This window comes from Pongo abelii, chromosome 15 (genome assembly GCF_028885655.2).
Source record: "Pongo abelii isolate AG06213 chromosome 15, NHGRI_mPonAbe1-v2.0_pri, whole genome shotgun sequence".
NCBI lineage: Eukaryota > Metazoa > Chordata > Mammalia > Primates > Hominidae > Pongo > Pongo abelii.
Genome location: NC_072000.2, coordinates 107,022,873 through 107,042,329, shown reverse-complemented (window position 1 = coordinate 107,042,329; position 19,457 = coordinate 107,022,873). Strand labels below are relative to the sequence as shown.

General features: G+C 47.5%; 1 protein-coding gene across 2 annotated transcripts in view; it reads right to left on the bottom strand.

Moving 5' to 3' along the window:
• Nucleotides 1-18,674, bottom strand: part of RCOR1 (REST corepressor 1) — a 150,461-nt gene extending 131,787 nt beyond the window's left edge. For both annotated transcript variants that reach the window (XR_008513373.1, XM_002825133.5), the window contains exons 1-2: nt 17,665-18,674; nt 17,527-17,586 (exon numbers count right to left, since the gene is read on the bottom strand). Coding sequence is in view for 1 of the 2 variants with exons in the window: in XM_002825133.5 (XP_002825179.2) it covers nt 17,527-17,586; nt 17,665-17,965 (361 nt within the window). In the remaining variant the exon portion in view is untranslated. The remainder of the gene's footprint in view (nt 1-17,526; nt 17,587-17,664) is intronic.
• Between the last annotated feature and the right edge of the window lie 783 nt (nt 18,675-19,457).

Genomic DNA, 19,457 nt, shown 5'->3' with positions numbered 1-19,457 from the left:
ATGATGTCTGGCATCCAAAAATCAACAGATAAGCAAAGTAGGTGGAAAAGACAACCCAAAAAGAGGAAGAAAAAAAAAAAATCAAGCAACTGAAACTGACCCAGAAATGACACAGATGATAGAATTAGTAGACAAGGGCATTAAAAGAACTATAGGCTGAGGCCGGGCATGGTGGCTCACGCCTGTAATCCCTACACTTTGGGAGGCCAAAGTGGGCAGATCATCAGAGGTCAGGAGAGACCAGCCTGGCCAACATGGTGAAACCCTATCTCTACTAACAATACAAAAAATTAGCCAGGCGTGGTGGTGAGCACCTGTAATCACAGCTACTCAGGAGGCTGAGACAGGAGAATCGCCTGAACGGTGTGGGGGCGGAGGCTGCAGTGAGCCAAGATCACACCATTCCACTCCAGCCTGGACAACAAGAGCAAAACTCCATCTCAAAAAAACAAACAAAAAAAAACTAAGCTCTCCTAAGCTTTCCATTTCAACTTGCTCTTTCAAATAACCTTATTTTGAACACCTTATTGGCAATATTTAAACAAATACACCCCTAGAGGAATTCAGCACACAGCCATCATACATTTCTCAGCTGTACCCACCTCAAATTTCATGCACTTGATAAAAGAGGCAAAACGTCTGAATTAATTATAAAAATTAATAATAATGAAGCTTTTGGGGCGGGCACGGTGGCTCACGTCTGTAATCCCTGCACTTTGGGAGGCTGAGGCGAGTGGATCATGAGGTCAGGAGATTGAGACCATCCTGGCTAATACGGTGAAACCTTGTCTCTACTAAAAATACAAAAAAATTAGCCGGGCGTGGTGGTGGGCACCTATAGTCCCAGCTACTCGGGAGGCTGAGGCAGGAGAATGGTGTGAACGCGGGTGGGGGAGCTTGCAGTGAGCCGAGATGGCGCCACTGCACTCCAGCCTGGGGGACAGAGCGAGACTCCGTCTCACAAAAATAAAATAATAATAATAATAGTAATAATAATGAAGCTTTCATTTCATCAGAATGTCTAGATCATTGCCACCCAACTGAACTTGCTGAGAGGATAAAAATACTCTATTCTGAGCTGTCCAATATGGTACCTACTAGCTATATATGATGGCTGAATATCTAAAATGTGCCTAGTGTAACAGAAGGACTGAATTTTTAATTTTATTTAATTTTAATTAATTTAAATTTCAATAGTTATATGTTGCTAGTGGCTACACTATTGGACAGCACAGCTCTAGATAACTACCAGGAAAATCTAAACTAAAATTTTAAAGATTAGAATTTTCAAAATAATTTTTATAACATGTACAGCTTATATATCATATAATATTAATTTTCAAATTAACTAGGTAATTCCTACGTTTTAAGGCTTGACTTAAAGGACGATTTCTTTCTCTCTCTTTTTTTTTTGAGATGGAGTTTTGCTCTTGTTGCCCAGGCTGGAGTGCAATGGCGTAATCTCGGCTCACTGCAACCTCCACCTCCAGGGTTCAAGCGATTCTCCTGCCTCAGCCTCCCGAGTTGCTGGAACTACTCCCAGCTAATTTTTGTATGTTTAGTAGAGACGGGGTTTCACCATGTTGTCCAGGGTGGGCTCAATCTCTTGACCTCGTGATCTGCCTGCCTCGGCCTCCCAAAGTGCTGGGATTACAGGGGTGAGCCACTGCACCCGGCCTTAAAGGACCATTTCATATAGGACTTCCTGGTTTCTTCAACTCCCAACCCTCCACCACAGGGAAGGATCGAGTAACTCCACTACTCTAAGCATCTCAGGACTCTCTGCACTGTCATCCGTAGCATTTTCACGCCTGTAATCCCAGCACTTTGGGAGGCCGAGGCGGGCAGATCACCTGAGGTCCTCAGGACCAGCCTGATCAGCCTGGCCAACACGGTGAAACCCTGTCTCTACTAAAAAATACAAAAAAAAATTAGCCGCACGTGGTGGCACATGCTTACAATCCCATCTTCTCAGGAAGCAGAGGCAGGAGAATCACTTGAACCTGGAAGGTGGAAACTGCAGTGAGCCGAGATCGCACCAATGCACTCCAGCCTGGGCAACAGAGTGAGACTCCATCTCAAAAAACAGAAAATAAAAAGTAGAATATTGAAACCCTCATACGTTAATCATGGAGTATAAAATAGTTAAGCTACTGTGAAAAACAATTTAATGGTTCCTCAAAAAGTTAAGCACAGACCGGGCACAGTGGCTCACATCTGTAATCCCAGCACTTTGAGAGGCTGAGGCAGGTGGATCACCTGAGGTCGGGAGTTCAAGACCAGCCTGGCCAACATGTTTCTCCATCTCTACTAAAAATACAAAAATTAGCCAGGTGTGGTGGCATGCACATGTAACCCCAGCTACTCAGGAGGCTGAGGCAGGAGGAATCGCTTGAACCCAGGAGGCAGAGGTTGCAGTGAGCCGAGATCGTACCACGGTCACCCCAGCCTGGGCAACAGAGCAAGAGCCTGTCTCAAAACAAAAGAAAAAAAAAAAAGTGAAGCACAGAATTACTCCATAACCCAGCAATTCCACTAATAGATATATACCCCTAAAAGGATGAAAACAGATAAATACCTATACATGAATGTACATAACAGCATGGTTCACAATAATCAAAAGGTAACAACAAGCTAAATGTCCATCAACAAATGAATGAGCCAGGTGTAGTGGCTCACGCCTATAAGCTCAGCATTTTGGGAGGCTGAGGCAGGAGGAGTGCTTGAGGTTAGGAGTTCGAGACCAGCCTGGCCAACATAAACAAACTCCATCTCTCCACAAAAAAAAATTTAAAAATTAGGCGAGGCACCTGTAATCCCACCACTTTGGGAGGCCGAGGCAGGTGTATCACCTGAGGTCGGGAGTTCGAGACCAGCCTGGCCAAAATGGTGAAACCCCATTTCTACTAAAAATACAAAAATCAGCCAGGCGTGGTGGTGTGCACCTATAATCCCAGCTACTTGGGAGGCTGAGGCAGGAGAATCGCTTGAACGAGGGAGGCAGAGGTTGCAATGAGTTGAGATCATGCCACTGCCCTTCAGCCTGGGCGACAGAGCGAGACTCCATCTCAAAAAACAAAAACAAGGCAAAACAAAAAAAAAACAACAAAACAAAACAAAAGCAATGAAGCACAGAAAGTACCAATACTGACTCAAGCTTCAACATGAATGAACCTTGAAAACATTACACTAAGTGATAGAAGCCAGACATGAAGGTCACATACCCACTTATACGAAAGTTCCAGAATAAGTAATCCAGAAACAAAAAGCAGGTTAGTGGTTGCCTGGTACTGAGAATGGAGAATAAGAAGTAACTCATTCTTCATTCTAATGCATATGAGATTTTCTTTTTAGGGTGATGAAAATGTTTCGGAACTAGACAAGGGTAGTGGCTCCACAACAATGCGAGTGCACTGAATGCCACTGAATTGTTCATTGTAAAACGGTTAATTTTGTTTTTGTTTTTGTTTTTGAGATGGAGTCTCTCTGTTTCGCCCAGGCTTGACTGCAGTAGCGCGATCTCGGCTGATGGCAACCTCCGCCTCCCCGGTTCAACCAATTCTCCTGCCTCAGCCTCCCAAGTAGCTGGGATTAGAGGCGCGCACCGCCACACCTGGCTAATTTTTTGTACTTTGTGGTTTTTGTTGAGACAGAGTCTCGCTCTGTTGCCCAGGCTAGTGTGCAGTGGCTTGAACACCTCCCAGGTTCAAGCGATTCTCCTGCCTCAGCCTCCCGAGTAGCTGGGATTAAAGGCACGTGCCACCACACCCGGCTAATTTTTATACTTTTAGTAGATATGGGGTTTTACCATGTTGGCCAGGCTGGTCTCAAACTCCTGACCTCGTGATCTACCCACCTCAGCCTCTCAAAGTGCTGGGATTACAGGCATGAGCAACCACGCCTGGCTAGCTTTTTTCTATTTTTAGTAGAGACAGGTTTTCGCCATATTGGCCTGGCTGATCTCAAACTCCTGACCTCAAGTGATCCACTTGCCTCAGCTTCCCAAAGCACTGGGATTACAGGCATGAGCCACCACACCTGGCCAAAAAATAGTCAATTCTGTGACGTGACTTGCACCACTTTATATAAAAAAAAGAAAACACATCTATGCAAGATGTGCATCTCTAATTTATACAAATTCATTATAAGGAAAGCAGAGACAATAGGGATAATCAGCTTTTAACTGCAATTTAAAAGACAATTTTTCCCTGGATTTCCATTTGTTACACAGTTGCACTTGGTCCTTATCAAATGTCCACTAAAAAATGCCTATTCAGCCGGGCGCGGTGGCTCACACCTATAATCCCAGCACTTTGGGAGGCCGAGGCAGGCGGATCACCTAAAGTTAGAAGTTTGAGATCAGCCTGACCAACATGGAGAAACCCCGTCTCTACTAAAAATACAAAATCAGCCAGGCGTGGTGGAGCATGCCTATAATCCCAGCTACTTGGGAGGCTGAGGCAGGAGAACCGCTTGAACCCAGGAGGCAGAGGCTGCAGTGAGCTAAGATCACACCACTGCACTCCAGCCTGGGCGACAGAGTGAGAGTTTGTCTCAAAAAAAAAAAAAAAAAAAAAAAACCCCAAAAAATAAAAAAATAAAATAAAATAAAATAAAGCCTATTCAAGAAAAGACGCCAAACCAAGCACATATTCTTAGAAAATTCAGCTATTTAGCTCTGACAAGTTTATACTAGGTAATATTTAACAGCCAGGTGCAGTGCCTCACACCTGTAATCCCAGCTACCTGGGAGGCTGAGGCAGGAGGATCACTGGTGCCCAAGAAGTCAAGGCTGCAGTGGGCCATGTTCTCGCCACTGCACTCCAGCCTGGGGGACAAGGTGAGACCCTGTCTCCCCAAAAAAAAAAAAAAAACTTAAAACCTGATTTGGTGGTTCAAAAAACTATGCTATCATCCTCAAAGAAATCAGACATACATGACACCACTAGCTCCCAGAAGACTCTCTGGTACTGAGTAAGATCAAAGCTAGTTAAGCACCTACTCTTCTCTTCCTCCCGCTGAACTCCCTATATCCATGCTAAGTTTGAAAGCAGAACACCAAGCCCAGCAGCTTCTATGCCAGTAAAAGTAAAGCAGGGCAGGAACTACAACCTTCAGGGAGAGTATGGGTGTAAATACAGTCAGGTGCAGTGGCTCACACCTGTAATCCCAGCACTGTGGGAGGCCAAGGCAGGCCAATCACCTGAGGTCAGGAGTTCAAGACCAGCCTGGCCAACATGGCAAAATCCCGTCTCTACTAAAAATACAAAAATTAGGCCAGGCACGGTGGCTCATGCCTGTAATCCCAGCACTTTGGGAGGCAGAAGCAGGCAGATCACTTGAGGTCAGGAGTTCAAGGCCAGCCTGCCCAATATGATGAAACCCTATTTCTACTAAAAATACAAAAATTAGCCAGGCATGGTGGCGCGCACCTGTAATCCCAGCTATTTACGAGGCTGAGGCAGGAGAATCACTTGAAGCAGGGAAGCAGAGGTTGCAGCGAGCCGAGATCATGCCACTGGACTCCAGCCTGTGCAACAGAGCGAGAATCCATTTCAAAAACAAACAAAAAAAACCCACAAAGACACACACATTGGCCTAGCCTACAGTCAGGATCATCAATATCACCATCTTCCGACTCCATACCTTCCTTGTCCCACTGGAAGGTCTTCAGAGGCCATAAGACCCATAGAGGTGTCATATTCTAGAGTAACAATGCCTTCCTTCTAGAATACCTCCTGAAGGACATGCCTGAGGCTGTTTTACAGCAAACTTATAATTTTTCTAAGTAGGAATACACTCTAAAATAACCATACAAAGTATACTACAGTACATCCACAAACCAGTAATACAGTTATTGTCATTACCAAGTACTATGTACTATACATAACTCCATGTGCTAGATTTTATAAGACTGGCAGTGCAGTAGGTTTGTTTACACCAACACCACACAAACACCTAAGTAATGCTACACGCTGTTGCACTACAGACAAGGTGAAGTTACTAGGCGACAGGAATTTTTTAGTTCCATTATAATCTTATGGGACCACTGTCCTTGACCAAAATGACATTTGATTTGCAATACATGACTGTATGCATAGCCTTCAGTCACACCATCAAAAGAAATGGCTCTTCTAAAAAAAAACTCCAACTATATTCTAAGTTGTGAAGATGACTATTTCAACATACATGCAGGAATAAAGCAACTCAGTCCAATTTGTCCCCAGGCAACCAAGCTAACTACCTCCCATTTCACCTGTGTTCTCACTGCCAGGAAGAAGAGGAATGTAACTGGACTACAAGTTGTCTCTGGCAACCCTAAACATAAAATTCCCCAACACCTGGGGCCACATGGAAACAACTAATCAATGGATCCAATAAAGCCTTGCTCGTAAGTGTTTTTTCTTCTCCTTTTTTTATTCGAGATGGAGTATTGCTCTGTCACCCAGGCTGGAGTGCAGTGGCACGATCTCGGCTCACTGTAACCTCCACCTCCCAGGTTCAGGCAATTCTCACGCCTCAGCCTCCCAAAATGCTGGGATTATAGCCTGGCTAATTTTTTTGTATTTTTAGTAGAGACAGGGTTTCACCATTTTGGCCAGGCTGATCTCGAATTCCTGACCTCGGGTGATCCACCTGCCTCAGCCTCCCAAAGTGCTGGAATTACAGGAGTGAGCCACTGCACCCGGCCTAAGTGTTTTCTCTTAAAGAGGATTCTGGCTGACCCTCTCTAAAATACACTAAATTGAATTCTGACTATACTTATAAATCAGAATTCTTTTAATACTTAAAATTAACAGTCTATCTTGTTGATCCTTTTCCTTTCTTACTGAAACATAAAATAATGGTGCATCTTACAGCTGAGGGCCTCTTGGACTGGATTACCGCGGCAAGTTATTAGGTCGAACCATAAGACTAAGCCTCTCAATGCCTGTTTCCTCATCTGGAAAATGGAGATAGTAACTTTACATCATGACTGTTGTGAGGGTCAAATGATTTGATGTGTGTTAAAACTAGCCTGGCACAGAGTAAGCAACCTGGATAGATCATTCTTTCGAGGGTTTTGTTAGTGATGACAAGTTGTAACTCCCTATCCACACACTACACATTGCCTTATAAGGAGTGGCAAATCCCTAAGACAGCTGTTAGTTTTAGTCTATAGCATTTTAACCTTTTGTGGGAAACTGACCATTATAGGATCAAAGCTGTAACTTTAACCTTTAACCTATATGCTACTATAACTATATACTAGGCAGAAATTAACTCAGAGCTTTTCGAGTCATTCAGCACTGTGATTTAGGTCAACTAGCTAATAGCAGGCCAAAATGACATGAATAACTTAGTTGAAACACAACAACAACAACAAAAAATTCTCAATTCTCAGTAACATTCATCTTAGAAATCAGGGGTATACACCAAGACCAATCTCTGAGTACAGTCTCCAATCAGGAATGTATTTTTATCCCTTCCTAGTCAAATAAACTCAATCCTCCTCCCCTCAACACACAGAATATTAAAGAAAAAACAAAAAACATATGTGCAATTCTAACAAAGAATATCCAAATATATAAAAAAAAGAACTCACACAAATCCATACAAAAAAACCAACACCCTATAGAAAAACAGCAAAACAGCCTAGGCAACATGGTGAAACCCTGTCTCTACCAAAAAACACAAAAATTAGCCAAGCGTGGTGGCACACTCCCGTGGTCCCAGCTACCTCGGAAGCTGAGGTGGGAGGATCACGGGATCATGTGAGTCCAGGAGATGAAGGTTGCAGTGAGCCGAGATTAAGCCACCGCACTCCAGTCTGGGCAACAGAGCGAGACCCTGTCTAAGGAGAAAAAAAAAATAGCAAAAGAAAGATACATTCACAGGAGGAAACTGAATGGCAAAAAAAAAAAAAAAATTTACAAATACACTCCTGGGCCAGGGTTAAGACCAACAAAACCTGAAACCCCATCTCTACAAAAAATACAAATATTAGCTGGGCATAGTGGCAGGAGCCTATAAACCCAGCTACTCCGGAGGCCAAGGTGGGAAGATTACTTGAGCCTCAGAGGCTGAGGATGCAGGGAGCCAAAATTACACAACTGCATTCCAGCCTAGATGACAGAGCCAGACCCTGTCTCAAAAAGTACATATAAACAAATCAAAAATAAATTAAAAAACACTCTTTTCTTTTCGATACTTAGCTAAAAGACAGTTAGTACTTTCTGTCACATTCTTTGCTGGGTGTGGCGGTGAACAACTGTAGTCCAAACTACTCCAGAAACTGAGGTATGAAGATCACTTGAGCCCTAGAAGTTCAAGGCTACAGTATGCTATGATCACGCCACTGCACTCCAGCCTGGGCGACAAGAGTGAGAACTCATCTCAAAAAAGGGGAAAAAAAAGTTCTTAAAAAAATTAAAAATTAAAAACATAAGATACTTAACCTCATCATTAATTGGAAAACTTAATTACAGGCACAGTGACTCATGCCTGTAATCCCAACACTTTGGTAGGACACAGCAGAAGGACTGGTTGAGCCGAGGAGTTGGAGACCAGTCTGGGCAACTTGGCAAAACCCCGTCTCTACGAAAAGTTTAAAAAGCAGTCAGGCATACTGGCTCATGCCTGTAGTCCCAGCTTCTCAGGAAACTGAGACAGGAGGATCACTTGAGCCCCGGAGGCTGAGGCTGCAGTGTGCTGTGATCACGCCATTGCCACTCCAGCCTAAGAGGCAGAATGATACCAAGTCTACAAAAAAAGAAAGAAGAGGCCAGGCACAATGGATCACGCCTGTAATCCTAGGACTTTGGGAGGCCGATGCGGGAGATCACTTGAGGTTAGGAGTTCAAAACCAGCCTGGCCAGCATGGTAAAACCCCTTCTCTACTAAAAATATTTTTTAAAATTAGCCAGGCGTGGTAGCACATGCCTGTAATCCTAGCTACACAGGAGGCTGAGGCAGGACAATCACTTGAACCCGGGAGGCAGAGGTTACAGTGAGAGGAGACTGCATCACTGCATTCTAGCCTGGGCAACAAGAGCGAAACTCCATCTCCAAAAAAAAAAAAAAGAAGAAGAAAAAAATGCTAATATAAGCCATTAAAGGATAGCATTAAAAAAAAAAAATTAACAACCTAACTAACACTATGACGAAGATAAGGTGAAAACAAAGTTGTTTACCTTGCTAGTGGAAATGTACTTGTTTGGAAAGCATAAAAGTACATGAATAGCATAGACTATTCCATTTACAAAAACAATAACAATAACAAGAAAACATATTATCACCTTTTTTTTTTTTTTTTTTTGAGACGGAGTCTCGCTCTGTCGTCCAGTATGGAGTGCGGTGGCACGATCTCGGCTCACTGCAACCTCCGCCTCCTGGGCTCAAGCAATTCTCCCGCCTCAGCCTCCCAAGTAGCTGGGATTACAGGTACCCGCGACCACACCCAGCTAATTTTTATATTTTTAGTAGAGACGGGGTTTCACCATGTTGGCCAGGCTGGTCTCGAACTCCTGACCTCAGGTGATCCACCCGCCTCACCCTCCCAAAGTGCTGGAATTACACACATGTATTAAACTACAAAAACACATATGGGAATTCTGACAGCCTTGAGTGTGCCACTCAGATTTCCCTTCAAGAGAGAAAATGTTGCAAGGAGTGTAGTTAACTGACAGCCCCAGCTGCCAGGAATCTACTACGGCATGCATACCAAGGCTAGGCTACTCTAGGCTGCTCCCAGCCAATGACTGAACACAGCAGACGTTCACAGGGAAGAACCATTCCTGCCCAACAGACTCTTCTAACAATCTACTCTGGCTGATTTTCTCTGAACTGCAAACTGCACTGCAGTTTAAGGTTCCTCTATCAATCATTAATCATCATTCCTTCCCTCTCTTCTTTCACAGGTGTCACACATGCTTCCAGTGTAAAGGCTCTTGCCACCTACACCTCCTTCCTCTCTTTATCCTTCACAAGCACACCCTAATGAACCTCTTGCACATCTAATTGTCTTGTCATCTGCTTCTCAGAAGATGCAAACTATCACAGAAATAAATCAACTGTGAATTAATGAAGAAAAAAGGCGGGAATGAGGCTTTAGCTGTACCTGAAGCAAATATTGCCTAGTATTAAATCAGTGTTTGGCCGAGTGCGGTGGCTCAAGCCTGTAATTCCAGCACTTTGGGAGGCCAAGGCGGGTCAATCACCTGAGGTCAAGAGTTCGAAACCAGCCTGGCCACCATGGCAAAACCCCGTCTCTCTTTTTTTTTTTGAGACAGAGTCTCACTTTGTCACCCAGGCTGGAGTGCAGTGGTGCCAGCTACGCTCACTGCAACCTTTGCAGCCCGGGTCCAAGCAATTCTCCTGCCTCAGCCGTCTGAGTAGCTGGGATTACAGGCATGCACCACCATGCCCAGCTAATTTTTGTGTTTTTAGTAGAGACGGGGTTTCATCATGTTGGCCAGGTTGGTCTTGAACTCCCGACCTCAAGTGACCCGCCTGCCTCGGCCTCCCAAAGTGCTGGGATTACAGGTGTGAGCCACCATGCCCAGCCAGCGAAATACCATCTCTACTAAGAATACAAAAATTAGCTGGGCATGGTGGTGCACACCTGTAGTCCTAGCTACTCGGGAGGCTGAGGCAGAAGCACTTGAACCTGGGAAAGAGAGGCTGCAGTGAGCCAAGGTTGCACCATTGCTCTCCAGCCTGGGCGACAAAAGCAACACTCTGTCTCAAAAAACAATAAACATAAAACTAAAATCAATCAATCAATCAATCAATCAATCAATCACAAAGCATTGCCAGGCACATGCCTGTGATCCCAGCACTTTGGGAGGCCAAGGCAGGAAGACTGCTTAAGCACAAGAGTTCGAGACCAGCCTGAGCTCAAGCGTGGTGATGCGCGCATGTATTCCCAGCCACTGATGAGGCTGAGGGGGGAGAATCACTTGAGTCTGGGAGGCAGAGGTTGAAGTGAGCCAAGATCAGGCCACTGCACTCTAGCCTGTGTGACAGAGCAAGACCTTGTTTCAAAAACAAAAACAAAACCACAAAGCATTCACCATAATTTTAATATATCTATTTTTTACAATGATCTAAAGCATAAAAAAAGCAGAACATAGAATCACCAGTGAAAACAAATGAAAGGTATTATCAAGACACCCTGTTCAGTAAAATTACCTATTCCACATGAAAACATAACACAGTTTTCTGACAGAAGTCAACTCTGAAGTGACAGTTAAGCCAATGACAACCACAAATTTTCAGATCTGATTAAATATATTGGATTAAACATTCAAAATAAAGGTTGCTTTTTTAAAGGGCCACTATCTCAAAAATATTCACCATTAACAACGTACGCCTCTGAAGCACCAAGGACGTGTATAAAGAGAATAAAAATTAAAAATAAAAATTAAAAAATAGTAATAATAATGGCTGAACACAGTGGCTCACACCTGTAAGCACAGCACTTTGGGAGGCCAAGGCAGGCAGATGGCTCGAGCCGAGGAGTTTGACACCAGCCTGGACTACATGGCAAAACTCTGTCTCTACAAAAAACACAAAAAAACTAGTCAGGCATGGTGGTGGACATCTGTAGTCCCAGCTACTTGGGAGGCAAAGGTGGGAGGATGGCGTGCGCCCAGGAGGTTCAAGTTCACTGCCGCCATGATCACACCACTATACTGGTGACAGAGTGTGACCCTATCTCAAAAAAAAAAAAAAGGAAAAAAAAAGGAAAGAAAAACATTATTCATTTCAAAATAAGTGATGCTTTGCTAATGTAGGAGAGAACTAACCAGAGGTAGGATAGATAAGCATCCTCCCTCTTACCCTATTATTCTGTAACTACTGAATATTAAAAGAAACCAATGACAACTCAGCACAATCTACGGCAGACAGCATGGAAAGGCAGTCTGGACAACACATGTAAGAACAAAGCCTAAGTTAAAAGTGTAGGGCTGCACTTAGGTTTTTAACTCTTTTTTTTTTTTTAACTCTTTAAAAGTTGGTAAAACTTTTTATTTCAGTGTAAACACAAACGGTATTCTAACTACCAAGCAATGCCACACTACACCGATCTAGTCTAGGTATTAATTATTTTATAAGAACTGAATCAGGGCCAGGCGTGGTGGCTCACGCCTGTAATCCCAGCACTTTGGGAGGCCGAGGCGGGCGGATCACGAGGTCAGGAGATGGAGACCATCCTGGCTAACATGGTGAAACCCCGTCTCTACTTAAAATACAAAAAAATTAGCCGGGCGTGCTGGCGGGCACCTGTAGTTCCAGCTACTCGGGAGGCTGAGGCAGGAGAACAGCATGAACCCGGGATGAGGAGCTTGCAGTGAGCTGAGATCACGCCACTGCACTCCAGCCTGGACAACAGAGCGAGACTCTGTCTCAAAAAAAAAAAAAAGAACTGAATCTGGATTTTAGGACTAATGTGCTCTATCCACCTCATTCGCTCTTTGTAAGGGATGACAGAATTAAATCTTCCTTTGAACTGTATAGGAAATATCAGATAGTCTTAGCTCCAACCATTTGCTTTCAAACCTACATAGGGTCAAGCTGGCATACTGCAAATAAGTAAAATCTGACAAAAAAATCAGGCCGGGCACAGTGGCTTGCACCTGTAATCCCAACACTTTGGGAGGCCGAGGTGAGTGGATCACCTGAGGTCAGGAGTTCGAGACCAGCCTGGCCAACATGGTGAAACCCATCTCTATCAAAAATACCAAAATTAGGGCTGCGCAGTGGCTCACGCCTGTAATCCCAGCACTTTGGGAGGCCAAGGCGGGCAAATCACCTGAGGTTGGGAGTTCACGACCAGCCTGACCAACATGGAGAAACCCCGTCCCTACTAAAAATACAAAATTTAGCCGGGTGTGGTGGCCCATGCCTGTAATCCCGGCTACTCGGGAGGCTGAGGCAGGAGAATCGCTTGAACCCGGGAGGTGGAGGTTGGGGTGAGCCGAGATCATGCCATTGCACCCCAGCCTGAGCAACAAGAGAAAAAAATTCCATCTCAAAAAAAATAATAATTGCAAAAATACCAAAATTAGCCAGACATAGTGGCACACGCCTGTAATCCCAGCTACTTAGGAGGCTGAGGCAGGAGAACTGCTTGAACCCAGGAGGCAGAGGCTGTGTGAGCTGATTGTGCCACTGCACTCCAGCCTGGGGCAACAGAGAACGACTCCATCTCAAAAAAAAAAAAAAAAAAAAAAAAAAAAAGGTCAGGCGCGGTGGCTCACGCCTGAAATCCCAGCACTTTGGGAGGCCAAGGTGGGTGGATCGCCTGAGGTCAGGAGTTCAAGACCAGCCTGGCCAACAAGGTGAAACCTCATCTCAACTAAAACTACAAAAACTAGCCGGGCATGGTGGTGTGCGCCTGTAATCCCAGCTACTCGGGAGGCTGCAGCAGGAGGATCGCTTGAACCCAGAAGGTGGAGGTTGCAGTGAGCTGAGATCACGCCACTGCACTCCAGCCTGGCTGAAAGAGCGAGAGTCTGTCTCTCAAAAAAAAAAAAAAAAAAATCAAAGTCAAATTCCTCCATTCATGCATCTCTACTGTAGTTACTTATTTTACTATAATAAAAAAAGAAAAGAAAAAAAAGCTGCCTGTCAAGTTTCACGTCCACCTCTCTGTTCAAATTCTAGTAAAAGAAAAGAAAAAAGACACACTCAAAACTGAGGTAAGGACAGGGCATGGTGTCTCACGCCTGTAATCCCAGCACTTTGGGAGGCCGAGGTGGGCAGATCACCTGAGGTCAGGAGTTCAAGACCAGCCTGGCCAACATGGTCAAACCCGTCTCTACTAAAAACACAAAAATTAGTCAGGCATGGTGGCATGCACCTGTAGTTCCAGCTACTTGGGAGGCTGAGGCAGGAGAATCACTTGAACCTGGGAGATGGAGGTTGCAGTGAGTCAAGATTGTGTCATTGCACTCCAGCCTGGGCAACAGATCAAGACTCCGTCTCAAAAAAAAAAAAAAAAAAAAAGGTGGGGGGAGGGGCAGGCGCAGTGGCTCACACCTGTAATCCCAGCACTTTGGGAGGCCGAGGCGGGCAGGTCACCTGAGGTCAGGAGTTCAAGACCAGCCTGGCCAACACGGTGAAACCGCATCTCTAATAAAAACACAAAAATTAGTTGGGCATGGTGGTGGACACCTGTAATCCCAGCTACTCAGGAGGCTGATGCAGGAGAATCGCTTGAACCTCGGAGGTGGAGGTTGCAGTGAGCAAAGATCGTGCCACTGCACTCCAGCCTGGGCGACAGAGTGAGACTTGGTCTCAAAAAAAAAAAGAAAAAAACAAGTAAGAGGAGGAAATAAAAACTAGTAAGGATCAAACTCTCAATTCTTAATTTATTATTCAATTCACTACTCTTAAATTGCAGTCATGGAAAGAACCTGTCTTAAGTCTTAAAGAGCTAAGAAAGAATTTTGCCATAAAACAAACATGTTGGCTGGGCACGGTGGCTCACCCCTGTAATCCCAGTACTTTGGAAGGCTGAGGTGGGTGGATCACCTGAGTTCAGGAGTTCCAGACCAGCCTGACCAACATGGAGAAACCCCGTCTCTACTAAAAATACAAAAAATTAGCCAGGCATGGTGGCGCATGACTGTAATCCCAGCTGCTTAGGAGGGTGAGGCAGGAGAATTGCTTGAATCCAGGAGGCAAAGGTTGCGGCGAGCCCAGATCACGCCATTGCACTCCAGCCTGGGCAACAAGAGTGAAACTCCGTATCAAAAAAAAGAAAAATGTTGTATCATTTCTATTCCAAAATGGAAGTCTTCCTTCCCCTTAAGCTTTTGAGTTAAATGAGAAGACACATAAAATACCACGAGGAAATAGTAAAGTCTCAATTTTCTGCCATATCTAGGACTGTGTCCCCCTGCTTAGGTTGGCAAAACAAGGTTTGAAATTACTTTACACCAGTTAGATTCCTTTCCAGATTAAAACAAACACAAAATGAAGAAATTTGGGGCCGGGCGCGGTGGCACGCACCTGTAATCCCAGCACTAGGAGAGGCCGAGACAGGCGGATCACAAGGCCAGGAGATCAAGACCATCCTGGCTAACACGGTGAAACCCCATCTCTACTAAAAATACAAAAAATTAGCTAGGCGTGTTGGTGGGTGCCTGTAATCCCAGCTACTCGGGAGGCTGAGGCAGGAGGATGGCGTGAACCCGGGAGGTGGAGCTTGCAGTGAGCCGAGATCACGCCACTGCACTCCAGCCTGAGGGACAGAGCGAGACTCCGTCTCAAAAAAATAAAATAAAATAAGAAATTTGGCAATTTTAATATCAAGACTCAACCAATTGGCAGCAAGACTATGCAGCAGAACAGTTAGATGTTTTCCTTTTTATTTTTGAGACAGGGTCTCACTCTGTCACCCAGGCTGGAGTGCAATGGCCAGATCACTGCTCACTGCAGCCTTGACCTCCCAGAGATCCTCCAGCCTCAGCCCCCCAAGTAGCTGAAACTACAGGCACATGCCACCATGCCCAGCTAATTTTTTTATCTTTTGTTGAGATGGAGTCTGACTACGTTGCCCAGGCTGGTCTCCAACTCCTGAGCTCCAGAAATCCTCTAGCCTTGGCCTCCCCAAGTGTTGGGACTACAGGTGTGAGCTACTGCTATCTGATAAATGTTTTCCATTTTAGAATAGCTGGTCGCTAGCAAGTTTTTGCTCATATCTATTCCAACAAATAGCCCAAAGACAGTTCAAAATATTATATTTGCTGTTTCAAAGTATAACTCCAAAGAAGTCAAACTCATTACTAACAATGCAGAGCTGATGTCAATATTTCGATGAATGTCAGAAATCTAATTCCTGTTGTTGACAAATATGCCCTTTTCCTCAGTCACATCCAACACATCTAAATAAAGTTTTCAAAATTTATGTTAACAAAAATGTATCAAAAAGCCTACCAACTTACTCAAAGATTTGTGGAAGTCGATTTTTAAAAATAATACATTAGGAAAATTTGGTGACAAGCTTCTGTGTTTTAAAGCAAAGACAGACTCGACCTACAAAATGAAGACAGGGTCAACTGTAACCAAAAAACAGTATGCTTCCCCTGGTGGCCAACCAAGGAACGGAGGAGCCAAGCATACAAGAGAAATAGCCTGGCCACCTAGTTCTATCCTGTCACTCATAAACGAGAAGTGACTACCAAAAAAAAAAGAACCGCAGAGAAGAGGAAACTATCAAAAACACTAACATGGACTTAAAAGAAACACAAACGCGAATATGAGACAAATAAATTTAACAGATTTACGTCAACAAATCAAAATGTAGAAGGCCAATTTAGGAAGTCATTTATTTCCAGAGTGTCCAAGAGCTCACCTAGGACCTCTATGTATTTTCACTTCAAAGTACAGTTTAGTACCTTAATAACAGCTTGAGAGCAATCGCCTTTTTCAAGGACTAGATCACTGCAATTTTCTGCAGTCTTGTTTCCAAGAAAAAAACATGTATGCGTTTATCTTTTCAAATAAACTAGTGGTATAACCCACATAGAGAACCCCAGCTCTAAAGCCCTCCAACCAGGAAGGATTGTTAACTCCAGCTTTACAAGATGCTCTTTTGAATTTTATTTCTGAAATAAATCCTACGTTCTTTCAAACATTTTCCATACCAACAACCTTTAAAGACAGTCTCATACAGACACTGGCTAGAATCTCATGCATTAAAATCTGACGAATTCCTTTGTCTGATTGGATTTTTTTTTTCTTGTACCATTTTAAATTTGCTTCTACACAGAATAGCAGCCAGAGAAGTAAGTGTTCCATTCTAGGGTGTAGGGCTTTCTTGTAGGTGAAAAGCATTTGTTAGGCTAAAGCTTCTGATGGTTCTCAATTTCACAATCTCTTCCTCCAAAAAAAAGGAAATACACACATTTACAAATAGGTCCTAAAATCAAACTGCCACACGCGAGACTCTCTTCCCCAGGCAGGCGCCCTCTGGAAAACACACTTCTTTTATTGACTGATTTTGGGGGGTCGTTCTTCTACTCGCCTTCTGGATGGGAGGGGAGTCAGGAGCCAGCAAGAGCCCAGAGGCTGGGAGGAGGAGCAAAGGCGTGGGGAGCAGCCTTTGGGAAGGGTTCCGAGAAAGGAGTCTCTGGGGACCTCCTAAGTCCGGGGCGCTCGCACGACGCTAACTCTCCGGCACTGCCACCCTTACCCCTGGCCGAGGCGCAGCTCACCTGGACGCAGGGACCCCCAGCGCCCCCAGGCCAGGTGTGGCCGCCTCCGACGCCACCCGCAGTCCTCGGAGGCGCAAGGGGGCAGCGGCGCCGGCCCTGCTGGGGGCGACCTGGCCTCCCCCGGGTGCAGAGGCACGTTTGCAAAACACTCGTGTGCGTGTGCGCCTCCTCGTCCTCGCCCTGCTGTTCTCCTCACGGACGGCAGGGCGAACGCACACACAAAAAGAAAGTTGTCGGCGGGCTCCCGCCCCCTCGGGCTCGCTGGGGACCCGGGGCTCCCGCTCATCACCGCCGCCGGCCGGCCGGGGCCGCTACTCACCGGGATCGAAGTCGGGCACCACCGCCTGGTACTGGGGTCCGACCCTCATGCCACCGCCACCTGCGGGGGAAGCAGAACACGGCGGTCAGCGCGGCGCGGGGCCCGGGGCCCGGGGCCGCGGGGGCGGCTGCCACCTACCGTGCTCCTCGTCGCTGGACGAGCCCGAGCTGCCTTCCTCCCAGGAGTTGCTGCTGCTGTTGCCATTGGGCGCCGCCGCCGCCAAACTTTTATTCTGGCCATTATTGGGGGCGGCGGCGGCCGAGGCGGCGGCGGCCGAGGCTGAGGAGGCGGCGGCGCCCGAGGCGGCAGTGGCGGCTGGCGAGGCGCAGGCGGCTGAGGCGGCGGAGGCGGCGGCGGCGGCGGAGGCGGAGGCGGCCGCGTTGTTCCTCCCTCTCCGCTTCCCTGAGACCTCGGGGCCCTTCTCCACCATGGCCGGCATCGGCGGGGGCCGGGGCCGTGCGAAAGTGGCGGGGACCCGCGGCTCCTGAGGAGGGGGCGCCGAGACGGGGGAGGGGTCACGGGGCCGGCGCGGGGCCGGGCGGGCGCGGCGGGAGCCCACGGGCGCGAGTCCGAGTTGGGGGAGGCCCAAACGGGCAGAGCGCGGAGCCGCTTCAAGCCCCCAGCGACGAGCCGAGCGCAACTTTCGCTCTCATCGCCGCCCTCACTTCACTGGCACCAACTACTCCGGGAGCAGCGAGCGGAGAGGGGAGGAGGCAGGGGCGGGGCCTGCAGAGGCGCCGGGGGAGGGGGACGCGCAGCCCAACTGACGCGAGATGGCTCCGCCCCCCTCGCGCTCCCATTGGCTCTGGTGGGATTTGGACAGCCAGCGGCAGCCGGGTTGGCTCCGCGCGCCCGTCCGTCCGGGGCGGCGGGGCGGGGGAGCGGGGAGGGGCGGCTCCGGGCTTCCGTTGGCGAGGTTCGGTTGACGCGTATCGCCCGCCGTACGTGGTTTGAGGTTTGCCATCTCCCTACGCCCCATGATCCATCTCTCCAGGCAGCGGCGAGGAGTTCGCGGTCTTCCCCGCCCCCTCCCCTTGACCTCGGCCCCCGCCCCTGCTGACCGCGCACGCCTCCCGCGGCCTCTGGCCCCCTTCCGAAGGACCCCGCTGAGAGTCCCGTCGACTTCTCAAAGTAAAATGTGCCTAGTGTTGGGAAGCCGCGGAGCGCCCGGCCGGGACTACTTTCCGCTGCGCGGAGGGGTACGGGCGCGCTAAGACTCCATACAAAGAGGAAACTAATTGGGGGAAACTCGCTGCGCCCCCGCCTTTCCCAGGGGACGCGGGGCTGGCGGGGGCGGGGGCCGCGGCGCGGGGGACGGGCTTCCCAGGCGGCCGCCTTCCCTGGCGCGAGCCGCGTGGGGACTCGGGTCCGCGGTGCTGCCCGCTAATTGGGTGGGGGAGGCCGGGGCCCCCGGGGTGGCTTGGGTGCGGGGCGCGCCGCGGCGGCAGAGGCCCAAGGGAGGGTCCCCGTGGGCCCCCGGGGCACAGAGTCCCGGCGTGGGGACGCCCAAGCCGCCGGGGTGGCTGCTGAAAGATGAATGAAGGGGCCCAGTCGTCCTGGGGCGGGGGTCCAGGAAGGTTAAAGAGGAAGAAGCTATTTTCATCCCAAGCTTTCGGCACGGGAGGAGGGTCAACTTCCTCCGGGGCGAGGGCAGCCACTTTTCCGGATCTGCCGCCCGCCCCGCCTCCCCACTCCCCCCGGCACCCGCACGAGGGAGAACACGGGGTGCGGGCGGGTGGGGTCGGCTGAGGCTAGCCTGAGAGCCGCTGCCTTGGAGGTCCCGGTGCCCTACCCCCAGCCAACCCCGAAACTACGCGCCCTTCGTAATTAGACCAGTGGAGGTCTATACGGGAAATCTTTTTAAAGCAGGGATGGCTATTTTTCTTTTAAGTTACTTCAAACCTGAGCTTAATTTGGGGACTAGCTCTGGA